At 44.0% G+C, this 12,729-nt stretch overlaps 1 protein-coding gene across 5 annotated transcripts in view; it reads left to right on the top strand.

Moving 5' to 3' along the window:
* CAD (carbamoyl-phosphate synthetase 2, aspartate transcarbamylase, and dihydroorotase) overlaps positions 1-12,729 on the top strand; it is a 617,432-nt gene that overhangs the window by 292,340 nt on the left and 312,363 nt on the right. For all 5 annotated transcript variants that reach the window (XM_069233593.1, XM_069233597.1, XM_069233596.1 and 2 more), the window contains exons 30-34: positions 7,007-7,138; positions 8,546-8,747; positions 9,695-9,885; positions 10,756-10,896; positions 11,606-11,707. In XM_069233593.1, the coding sequence (XP_069089694.1) occupies positions 7,007-7,138; positions 8,546-8,747; positions 9,695-9,885; positions 10,756-10,896; positions 11,606-11,707 (768 nt within the window). The remainder of the gene's footprint in view (positions 1-7,006; positions 7,139-8,545; positions 8,748-9,694; positions 9,886-10,755; positions 10,897-11,605; positions 11,708-12,729) is intronic.

Raw genomic sequence — 12,729 nt, 5'->3', positions numbered from 1 at the left:
TTCTAGACCTCAGGGTAGTAAACACATTCATCAAATCAGACCACTTTCACATGGTCACACTACAAGAAGTGTTACCATTGCTCAGAAAACACGACTACATGACAACCCTAGACCTCAAGGACGCTTATTTCCATATACCAATCCATCAATCACACAGGAAATATCTAAGGTTTGTATTCAAAGGAATACATTACCAATTCAAAGTATTGCCTTTTGGTTTAACAACCGCTCCAAGAGTATTCACAAAGTGCCTAGCAGTAGTCGCTGCACACATCAGAAGGCAGCAAATACATGTGTTCCCGTATCTAGACGACTGGCTAATCAAAACCAGTTCGCTCACACAATGCTCAAACCACACAAATCAAGTCATACAAACCCTCTACAATTTAGGGTTCACCGTCAACTTTGCAAAATCAAACATTCTGCCAAGCAAAGTACAGCAATATCTAGGAGCCATAATAGACACAACAAAAGGAGTAGCAACGCCAACTCCACAAAGGATCCACAATTTCAACAGGGTCATTCAACACATGTCTCCAAACCAAACAATACAAGCAAGAACAATACTACAGCTCCTAGGCATGATGTCCTCATGCATAGCCATTGTCCCAAACGCAAGACTGCACATGAGGCCCTTACAACAGTGCCTAGCCTCACAGTGGTCTCAAGCACAGGGTCACCTTCTAGATCTGGTGTTGCTAGACCGCCAAACTTACCTATCGCTTCTATGGTGGAACAGTATAAATTTAAACATAGGGCGGCCTTTCCAAGACCCAGTGCCACAGTACGTAATAACAACAGATGCTTCCATGACAGGGTGGGGAGCACATCTCAATCAACACAACATAAGAGGACAATGGAACATACATCAAACAAAACTGCATATAAATCATCTAGAATTATTAGCAGTTTTTCAAGCACTAAAAGCTTTCCAACCAATCATAACCCACAAATACATCCTTGTCAAAACAGACAACATGACAACGATGTATTATCTAAACAAACAAGGAGGAACACATTCAACGCAGTTAAGCTTGTTAGCTCAAAAAATATGGAAGTGGGCTATCCACCATCAAATTGGTCTAATAGCACAGTTTATTCCGGGGATCCAGAATCAGCTGGCGGACAATCTCTCTCGAGATCACCAGCAAGTTCACGAATGGGAAATCCACCCACAAATTCTGAACACCTACTTCACACTCTGGGGAACACCACAAATAGACTTATTTGCAACAAAAGAGAACGCAAAATGCCAAAACTTCGCGTCCAGATACCCACACAAGCAATCCCAAGGCAATGCCCTATGGATGAACTGGTCAGGAATATTTGCTTACGCTTTTCCTCCTCTCCCTCTCCTTCCTTACCTAGTAAACAAATTGAGTCAAAACAAACTCAAACTCATTTTAATAGCACCAACGTGGGCAAGACAACCCTGGTACACAACACTGCTAGATCTGTCTGTAGTACCACACATCAAACTGCCCAACAAACCAGATCTGTTAACGCAACACAACCAACAGATCAGACACCCGGACCCAGCATCGCTGAATCTAGCAATCTGGCTCCTGAAATCCTAGAATTCGGACACTTACAACTTAGCCAAGAGTGTATGGAAGTCATAAAGCAGGCCAGAAGGCCATCCACTAGACACTGCTACGCAAGTAAGTGGAAAAGATTTGTTTGGTACTGCCATCATAATCAGATACAACCACTAGAGGCAACTCCAAAACATATAGTAAATTACTTGCTCCATTTACAAAAAGCAAAGCTAGCCTTCTCTTCTATTAAAATACACCTTGCAGCAATATCTGCATACCTGCAAACTACATATTCGACTTCCTTGTATAGGATACCCGTTATCAAAGCATTCATAGAAGGGCTTAAAAGAATTATACCACCAAGAACACCACCTGTTCCTTCATGGAACCTAAACGTGGTTCTAACAAGACTCATGGGCCCACCCTTCGAACCCATGCACTCTTGCGGAATACAATTCCTCACCTGGAAAGTTGCCTTTCTCATCGCCATTACATCTCTAAGAAGAGTAAGTGAAATTCAAGCGTTCACAACACAAGAGCCTTTTATACAAATACATAAAAATAAGGTCGTCCTACGACCTAATCCAAAATTTTTACCAAAAGTTATTTCTCCATTCCATCTAAATCAAACGGTAGAATTACCAGTATTCTTCCCACAGCCAGATTCTGTGGCTGAAAGAGCACTACATACATTAGATGTCAAAAGAGCATTAATGTACTACATTGACAGAACGAAGAACATCAGAAAAACTAAACAGCTATTTATTGCATTCCAAAAACCTCATGCAGGTAACCCAATATCAAAACAAGGTATAGCCAGATGGATAGTTAAATGCATCCAAATCTGCTACCTTAAAGCAAAAAGACAACTGCCCATTACTCCCAGGGCACATTCAACAAGGAAAAAAGGTGCTTCAATGGCCTTTTTAGGAAACATCCCAATACAAGAAATATGTAAGGCAGCCACTTGGTCTACGCCTCACACATTCACCAAACACTACTGTATAGATGTGCTATCCGCACAACAAGCTACAGTAGGTCAAGCTGTATTAAGAACTCTATTTCAGACAACTTCTACTCCTACAGGCTAAACCACCGCTTATGGGGAACTAACTGCTTACTAGTCTATGCATACCATGTGTATCTACAGCGACAGATGCCATCGAACTGAAAATGTCACTTACCCAGTGTACATCTGTTCGTGGCATCAGTCGCTGAGATTCACATGGACCCACCCACCTCCCCGGAAGCCTGTAGCAGTTCAGAAGTTACCTTCAATTTGTACATTTGTATATATATTACTTAATCCTTTAATAGGTACATACTTACATTTTTCATTGCGCGGGCACTATTACTATAGTACAACTCCTACCTCACCCTCTGCGGGGAAAACAATCGAAGATGGAGTCGACGCCCATGCGCAATGAGCACAGAAGGTGGAGTCACTCGGTCCCGTGACTCGAAAACACTTCCTCGAAGAAAAACAACTTGTAACACTCCGACCCAACACCAGATGGCGAGCTCATGCATACCATGTGAATCTCAGCGACTGATGCCACGAACAGATGTACACTGGGTAAGTGACATTTTCATTTTCTATACAAAAACCTATTGGCTGGATTTGTCTCTGAGTGTGTGTACCTCATTTATTGTCTATGTGTATGTACAACAAATGCTTAACACTACTCCTTGGATAAGCCTACTGCTCGACCACACTACCACAAAATAGAGCATTAGTATTATCTATTTTTACCACTATTTTACCTCTAAGGGGAACCCTTGGACTCTGTGCATGCTATTCCTTACTTTGAAATAGCACATACAGAGCCAACTTCCTACACATAGCCTATAGGACTTCCCTTTGGGATCTAGCCCGTGTAGGAAACTGGGCTTTTTTTCAGATGCACCCCACTTTTAGCCCTCTTTTACAATTACTAGATGCTGGTTTTCGACTTTGACAGTGTATTGAAGCTAAAAAAAAACTCAGTGCCAGTGCTCTTTCCTTAAAAAGTCTAACTATTCCACAATTGGTACAGGACCTTAGCACCTCTAAGTCCCTAGTAAATGGTACCCCTGGTACTTATGTAATTGGTACTAAAGAGGGCTGCAACGTAATTTATACCACCCTAAGGGGCCTGCACACAAATTGCACACAGCCTTCAATTGCAGACTGCATGTCAGGGTGCTAGCCCTGTGTAAAAACACGCCATAGCACTCATTTTGTGTGCCCTGCCAAAGTCACTGCATGTATTATATTATTCACCCCTACAGCAGGCCTTATGAGCCCTAAGGTAGGGTGCATTGTAATACATGTGAGGACATATCTGCATGAGCAGATATGGTCCTGTGAAGTCTTGTTCTATTCCTAGCCATCGCAAGTGACCAGGAAGCCATCTTAAAGCAGATACTGGACACTGGTCAGCACAAGTTACCCAGCTGTGTAATGGCTGCAAGGAAAATAGTGGGGTATGGTATCAAAGATCTCATTTTAATACATCAATACTGATGTAAGTATTGGATTTATTATGACTTGCACCTAGAGGGCAACTTAGAGGTTCCCCCTGAAACCTACTAGTCCTCTACGTGCTGGCTGACTGGTTTCGACCAGTCTGCCACCACAGACTAGTTTCTGTGCCCCTAGTGGTGAGAGCTTCTGCTCTTTGAGGTCAGAAATGATGTCTGCTCTGGTAGGAGGGGCTATGACCTCCGCCATCAGGATGACTAAGAAATGTGCATACCAAAGGCTAGGGATTTCAAAGTCCCTGCTGCCTTTGGTATGCCAACCCCAGCTTTCCCCAGACCTGGGAGAGGCAACACCCTGCTCTGAGGCCCATTTGACACCAAGACAGGTGGAAAATTAGCTAAGGAGGAGGCATGTTGCACTGCCAGGCTGGACACACCTATAAGGTGACCAGCCTGAAGTGAACACGAAATTAGGAATTCCACCATCTTGTGTGTAGTGGAATTAGGAATTCTGGGACGGGGTGATGGCTGCTGAGGAATTGGGCATCTAGGGGTTGTAGTGACCCCAAAGGTAAGTAGCCCATTGGCTACTACCCTTGATGCCCCTAAATTGAATATTCAGAGGAACCCCTGATACCAGGACTTCAGAATTGCTAGACTACAGTAGAAGGACCTGAAGAGCTGTGAAAAGCAAGAACTGAGGAGCAGCAACTAACCTCTGCTCAACCCTGCTGGCCTGCCTGCTGTCCTTGATAATTGTACCAAAGGCTCGCCCTGCCGATGTTCTGCCTTCAAAAGTCTAGGAGAACTGCTAGCACTTCGAGAAGTAACCAAGATCTCCCGTGGAGTAGCAGAGCTACTTTCCTGCAGGCACCAAAGACTCATGACGAATCCGGAATGCCAAAACCAGACATGGGACAGAACCATTGCACCTGTGCCTCCTAGCCAGAGTTGAAGTGGGCCAACGGTGCCAGTGTGGTCCCCAGTCTCTCCAGAGCTGGATCCCACCTTGGGTTTGCCAACAGTGGACTTCACGAAGCAGCCTCTTTATGCAGGCCCCTTCTACTGCGAAAGCTCCTGGTGACCGAAACCCTACGCCTCAGGACACCACTGCACCCAGCCGCCCTGGCCTGAGAAGAAGAGGACCAAAGGTGTCCCAACGTCCCTGAGGATCGTGAGACTTGAGGCCACTTGTTGGTTCACCTGGACACGTCATCTAGTCACTACCTGCAGCATCTTGCCGAACAGTCCTGTAAGTTGTTGCTAAATGCCCAAATGAAGTATAGGCTCCTTTTCCCATAGGATAACATAAGGGCACCTGACGCTGAAAAGCACCTCAGCACCCGTACGTCCCAGTGCTTCCCAAGGTGACCTGTTGATGCTGCCTTGGACCCTCCCTGTGCCTTAAGTCCAGAACATAGGTCCTGCAAGTCACTGGAAAGTACCTGTATGCAGTATATGCCTTTCCTCCATAGGATAACATTACTGCTTCAGAAATGGCACTGTTGATTTTTCAAATGTGTAAAATAAATAAATCAGATTGTGCGGAACTTGCTGCCTAAATTATATAAAGAAAAGTGTTATGTTTTAGGTCAAGCCCAGGCAGCGCGCAAGTGCTGTCTTGACATGTAATCTGCATCTGTGGGCTCGCACCACGCCCATTACTTTAATTCGTTCCTTGGCCTGCCTTTCAAAATTTCCCTGATTTGGTAGGTAAATGCTTTACGTTTGTCCAGCATTGAGACTGCCTTGTTTCCAGCTTGGAGACTGACCCATTACATGGATTATTGCACGATCCGCCATATACCTAAGTGTGGCACACTCCTTTTTTTTATTTTACCTTGCAGCTTCGCGCTGCTTGGCCGTATGTTGTTTCTTCCTTGTATTTTTTGGGCATGCCGCTGATTCTTTCGGTGTCCCCGCCCAAAGGCTGCAAGCTGGAGGGGGGTACTTTTTCATTTATTTAATAAAATTTTTTTTTTAAAAGGTTCATTTAGCGCAAACTCGATCGGAGGAGCGCTTTACATGACTACGTGAAGTTTCCTATAGCACGACCTCAATATGAGGAGCGCTTTACATGAATACCACTTAACAAGTTTAGCAGTTGGAAAACATACAAACTGGAGTATTTAAAACATTAAGAAACACAGAAATCCTCAAAGCGGCTCTTCCAGCACAGCAGAAGAGCAGAAACTACAATATTCACTGCCCTCTGAAAACTTGCCCCATAATGCTTTGCGGGGCATCTCTTTTTTTCAAATGATTTTTGCCCATAACTCAGCCTGTGGTGGTCCTACAACAATGGGACCACCACTAAACCATTTAGCACGACACACTCTGTCTAGGTCATATCTGGGTCCCCACACTAGGTTGAGGAGTGACCCCAAAATAGTAACCTCTTCCACCATTCAATGTCTTTTTGAGCTCTCTCAGCTGGAACTTTAGTTTTACACCTGGGAGTAGTTTGTGTTTTAAGGGCCTTGCTTGTAATAGTGCAGTAGGCTTGCTAGGTCTGAAAATATGTAAGGCACTATGCCCTCTAGGGGTTACATATATGGTTGCACTGCATTACTTTCTGCCATTCTTTTTTCATGTGGGTATGCTTTCTAGGGGCTGACTATAGGTTACATGACCATGTTTCTTACATATGTCATTTTTATAGTGGTGCCCTCTACGGGCTGTTCTGAGCATTACAGTCAAGATGCTACAGTATTTGCTGCACTCGGAAACTCGCCCTATAATACTTTGCGGGCATTCCTTTTACAAAACATTTTTGCTCATAACTCACCGGTGTAGGATCCACCAACTGTACCTAATGCCAGTCAAGTATGTGGTTAAAGTAGCCAGATTTATTGCCCATTTTCTGTTTTGGCTATTAACCTGGGATATTTGTGCTGTAACCTGTCTACTGCTATCGCTCTTGTGTGAGGAACCGTTGACTGTAGAAGTCGGGAGGGCTTGTGATTTCTGTCTTGTGTAGCTGACCTCCTTCCTTTCCAATGTAGCATTTCGAAAAGTGGCCGAAGCATCTTCCCATCGTGGCGCATGCAGAGAAGCAGACTGTTGCTGCTATTCTGATGGTGGCTCAGCTGTACCAGCGCTCGGTTCACATCTGCCATGTGGCTAAAAAGGAAGAGGTGAGGAACCGAGAGCAAATCTATTACCGTGCGTGATGTTAAGTGATGTCTGAACATGAAGTGCTTGCAGAACTTGTACATACAGAAGTTTAGATGTGCATCATTTGACATCCTGTCAGTGCACGCACTTGGAGTTTCAGGGGTCTACAATTCCCTTTAATAAAAATTGTAGATTGGATCAGACTTTTAAGCGTACACACACTGCTAATCACTGAGGTCAAACAAAACCTAGCTTATCTTAGTTTAAAGCTATTGACTAACTTGTTTTTTAATTTCTTTTTAAGTAGACGTGCTGCACAGACATATGCCAGTACTCATTTTATGTCTGATGAAAGGATGCATGTTTCACCTCGGTTTGCATCTGCATTTTTGCCCCAAGTTAAAACTCTGTTACCTCTTATTTAAACTGTTAGTTAACTTGACTGGGTAAGAGAATTGTGCTAACAGAAGGTGCCCTCAGGATGTTAAGATTCTGTATGAGGCTGTGAAAATGTGGCATTCCACTCAGACCATCCAGACCCCCTTTCCTTTCATTTGCAATGGCATTTTTCTTTGCGTTTCCATCATCTGGGTCTACAGTAATGATACCAGTCTTTCTGGCAGGTGCTGTCTGCCATTCACCCAGTCCATATATCACCCAGATTACTGTGGCTGGGTACTGAATGTGGCTGGTGTGGTAGGTGACTGAAACCTCAACCTTTCTTTAATTCTGTTCTTGAGCCACACTGACTGTTTTCCCAGTTGAAGGTCCAACTCACCTCATCAACCCTGTACCAATCTCATTCAGCTGCTTCCCCTTTCACCACTTGCTTTCCAATTTATATCTGCAAGGGACTTTTTTCTCTGTAGCCTCACAGTTCAAACAAGGCATCCAATTGCCTGGTGCTTTAAGATGCAGTGATTTGGTTGAGGCTGCTTGAGATGCCACCAAGTTATGTTATGACTAAAGCAAAAAGAAGGGGATGGTGATGTGTTGACTTTAGTGCCTGGAGGTTGAGCATAAACAGGTTCTGGTGAGAGTGAGGATAATGTCTATATGGAGAAGTTGTGTCATAAGCAAAAGGATTTTTGTAGCTGAAAAATAAAGACAGCTGTCCTTTCATGATGTGGTGTGTTACGATAGAATAATAAGATGGTACAACTTTGGGAACTGCACTTACCAGTAGGCCAATGTTGAAATGATCTCCATTTGTTTCTAGTGACTTGTGGCATGTCAATATCAATAAAATGGCGCACCCACCTGTATCTAAGCACAGGTCACAGTTTAGTCAGAGATTGCAATGTCTCATTTATAGTGGTAAATTATTGGATTACTTGAAAAGTGTTTCATTCACTTGAAGCTGCTGGTGTTTGTTGCGAAGTTGAGAGTTCCTTCTCGTATTTTATTATTTTGCCCTTGCCTTTCAGATCCTGATTATTAAAGCTGCCAAGCAGAAGGGCATTCAGGTCACCTGTGAGGTGGCCCCCCACCACCTCTTCCTGTGCCAGGATGATCTGGGCCTCATAGGCACAGCACGTGGGCAAGTGCGCCCTATGCTGGGCACCCGCGAAGACCTGGAGGCCTTGTGGGAAAACCTGGAGTCTATTGATTGCTTTGCCACTGATCATGGTGAGTTTGTTCTTGAAGGTGGGCAGTACAATGGCACCACCATAGAGGATGGCATTGAGTTCTGTCTCTTGGACCGATCAGTTCGAGAATTTTATTGAGTCGAGAAAAAATGGTTTGCAGAGGTTTCTTCGTTAGCGTTTCCAGAACAGGGAACATAGTGGGATGTGTAAGGTAGATTTGAATGTGATTTGAAACTGAGTTCAGATGATAAACTGAGATTGGTGGCAGGGGGCATATAAGAGCGTTGTAGAGATTGGTAGAAGAGTTTAGCTGGTGGTTGGGATTTTGATTCAGAGACCTTGGGATGCAGCTGGATACCCAGAGTTAGAGCACAGTGGCAGAACATAAGGATTGTAGCAACTAGGTGAACACGCAGTCAATCTCAGCATTTATCCTCATGCTTCACATCACCAAAGATAGTCACAACTTTTGTCTGTTCTTTTTGTGACCCCAGCTTAACAGGGGGTCTGACTTTGACTGAGTATTTTGCCTTCTATTCCTCCCAGAAATTGCAAGAGTGCTTGGACCAGATTGTTGACCTTTTATATCAAGACACCGTAGACTACATGCCTTTTCAGCTTTAGCAAGTGTTATCTGCTGAATTAGCAGTTGCCGTGTGCTTGCGTTTTCTCTGACAGATATTTGACCTACAGATTTGAAAAGGTAGCGCATATTGAGGTTTTTCACGAGTCGCTGCAGCTTTGATCTGTTGCTGCTTGTGGTCTTTGGGGAATGCTCCTTTTTGAGCATTAGCTTTAGGGCCATGGGATGTCAGAACAGTTTGTACAAACTTTGCTCACGTCCCGTGGAAAGTTTATCGGGTATATGTGTCTGCGGGCTATGTCGTCTTGCTCACTAATTCTCTTTGGTGGCTAGGAGTTCAGCCTTTCTTGTACCCATGGAGGAGTAAGGGCTGATAGCTCACACTTGACTGTTCTGTATTTTAGCACCTCATACTGTGGAAGAGAAAAGTAGCAAGGACCCGCCTCCAGGCTATCCCGGACTAGAGACCATGCTGCCGCTGCTCCTGACCGCCGTATCTGAAGGGCGTCTGACCATAGATGATATCATCAAACGACTGTATGAAAACCCTCGCAAGATCTTCTCGCTGCCAGTGCAGGAGAACACCTACATAGAGGTGAGGATTTGTGATGTAGGATACTTTAGTCTTCCACTTTGAAGTACATGCTTTAGAGGATTGGCTCCTTAGTGAGTCTCCTGGATTCCAACCTTTGAATTAGACACAGATCCAGTTGAGTTCAGTTTAATTTATCACCATCTTGATTATTTTCAGGCCTTATTTCATAGATGAGCAGAGGTCTGAAAATTAGGGACTGCCCAGTGTGTCCAGTCTCCCCTTACAATCAATTCTCACACTTGACAGTACGCTTGCTTCCTTGTGTGCTTGTCAAACCTGATACATACTTTAAGGGTTATGTAAAGTACGTTGTAATCCTGTTCTTGCTATTTTTCTAATCATCAGCTGGTACCAACTTAGACAGGTAAATTACTTTTTACTTTGTCCGTCTCTGTTGAATTGAAGTTACTGCGCCCATTCACAGATAATTTTTGCTGTACACCTGGCAAGCTTTTGCTGCTTACATTTGTAGCGTCTTACCTTTATCTTCAGACAGGATGTCCAGAGCGCGACCAAGTCCCTCGCAAGGTTTGGCTTTAAGGCGTGCATCGTTAGTCCCAGTGTGCCAGTCTCATGTCACTTGGGAAAGAGTGTGGAGCTGGAGACCAAAGACTGAGCCTATACCTGTTCATTTGAAGTTTTTTTTTTATTCCCAAATGATTAATAGAAAATAAAGCTTCTCTTGAAATTCTAAGTGCTGAGCTCATAGGAGCCCGTAATGCAGCAGCTAGTCCTTCATAAAACCAGCATCTCTAGCAGAGGGTGTGGAATGTTGGTGTCCAGTGCTCTGACCTTTTACATGCTGCATCTTATTAATGTCAAGTGCCCCTGTTTGGAGAATGACAATTTCTGCCTATTGTTTTCAAACAGGTCGACCTGGAGCATGAGTGGGTCATACCCAGTCACATGCAGTTCACCAAATCCAAGTGGACACCCTTCGAGGGCATGAAGGTGAAAGGAGCAGTACGAAGGGTGATCCTACGTGGAGAAGTCGCCTATATCGATGGTCAGGTACGTACTGCAGCCATGGCTTCTATAGATACCTGAAAGTCTTTATATGTTGGACAGCAGATGCATCTTATGTTGTCACTCATGAAACACCGGCAGTCTGGGGTTCAGTGTTGATGATGAAGACGAGTGCACATTGCAGATCTGTACGTGATGCAGTGATGCCCTTCACAACACAACCACTCATCCTCAGTCTTCCGATGTATGCAGAACATAGAATGTGATGGTAGAATGTACTGGATGGCATATAGTGTGTGCTCACACCTTGAAGCATGCTGTTCATGGGCTCCACTTCTCTTTTGTTCTACAAAAGCTGAACACTTAACAGTCCTAACAAAGAACATGCAGTTACCTGTATCCTTACTGTGAGGTTAAAGCACCTGTAAGGAGTGTTTAATTCCAACTTCTAGTGTACAGCATTGCAGGGATTAGCTTTTATAAATGAAATTCTAGGTAAATCTTCACAAACGTGGTGCTTTTTTTTTTTTTTTTTAAACAATTGCCTTGAATAAAATAACAAAATAATTGATTCATTTTTAAGCGTTTTTTCTTTTCAGAACCCTTACACTCTTTTTGTGCGAGGATTTTCCTGCACAATTCACAAGATGAAAGTGTAATTTTGATGATTGTTGCTCAGTCACACTGATAGAAGTACACTTCTGCCCACCCCTATCAATCCCCACTTCTATTAACTACATGTACTTGTGCGCAGGTGTTGGCTCCTCCAGGATTCGGACAGGATGTGAGGAAGTGGCCATCTACACTGGTGTCACAGCAGCCTAAAGTGCCTGCTCCTGTGATGGAGGTGCCTAAGGTACGTGTGGAAAGGGGGGATGCTACAGAGGTGAGGATCTTGTGCATCCCGTGCAACAGTTACACTTTTACATACTTAAGATAAGTTCTTTTTAGGAAGTTGAGTAAAAATTTACTCATAAATAACTTTCCATAATGGATATGGTATTTGGGCTCTGGTTGCATCAACATATGGATATCTTTAATTGAAACATTAGCACAATTTCGGATTTAACAACTTATTTTCTGTTTTGCTACCTGGGTTCTAAGGGAGTATATTAAGGAGTTCAAATTGACAGCTGCTTCCACACTGAATAGGGTCAGAAAACATTGTCAAACACCTGAAGGCCCCTAGAGACAATCTGAGCCCTGCATGACCATGTCAAGGCTGTGGAGCACCGTAGGATTTTTAAAACCCCTCCCTGGTGTCGGCCAGTGACTGTGGCCTGCACCAGGGCGGGTGTGCGTGTGTTGGCCATTGGCCGACACACGCACTGATAGGGTTAATGAGTTCAAATTATTGACATCCGCTTCCACACTAAATAGGGTCAGAAAAACATCATAGCCAAACACCTGGAGGCCCCAGAGGAACCTAGAGACAATCTGAGCCCTGCGTGACCTTTTCAGTGCTGCGAAGCACCAAGGATTTTTAAAACCCCTCCCTGGTGTCGGCCAGTGGTTGTGGTCGGCACCAGGGAGTTGGTGCGTGTGTCAACAATCTGAGCCCTATGTGCCCTTGTCAGGGCTACGAAGCACTGTGTAAATGATGCATGCAGAAGAGCTGCTTCACAATCCAGAAAATGATTTGTGCATGGCAACAGGGTATAGAAAGAGTATGAAAAGAGCTAGATTTGTATTTCAAGTGAATTACAGCGCTGGTATTTAGGCTTATGCTCTGCATCCAGTGAGGCCTCCTCACTCACAAATCTATCTTGAGAAGGGAACGTGGCATCGCGGGCTGCACTCTGGCTAGTATTTTACCAACATTACGAATTTTTTATGTTGAGGACAATAAAAAAAAAATGGAAAAAATCAAAGAAAGAC

This window comes from Pleurodeles waltl, chromosome 5, assembly GCF_031143425.1.
Source record: "Pleurodeles waltl isolate 20211129_DDA chromosome 5, aPleWal1.hap1.20221129, whole genome shotgun sequence".
NCBI classification, from domain to species: Eukaryota; Metazoa; Chordata; class Amphibia; order Caudata; family Salamandridae; genus Pleurodeles; species Pleurodeles waltl.
This window is presented reverse-complemented; position numbering and strand designations above follow the sequence as displayed.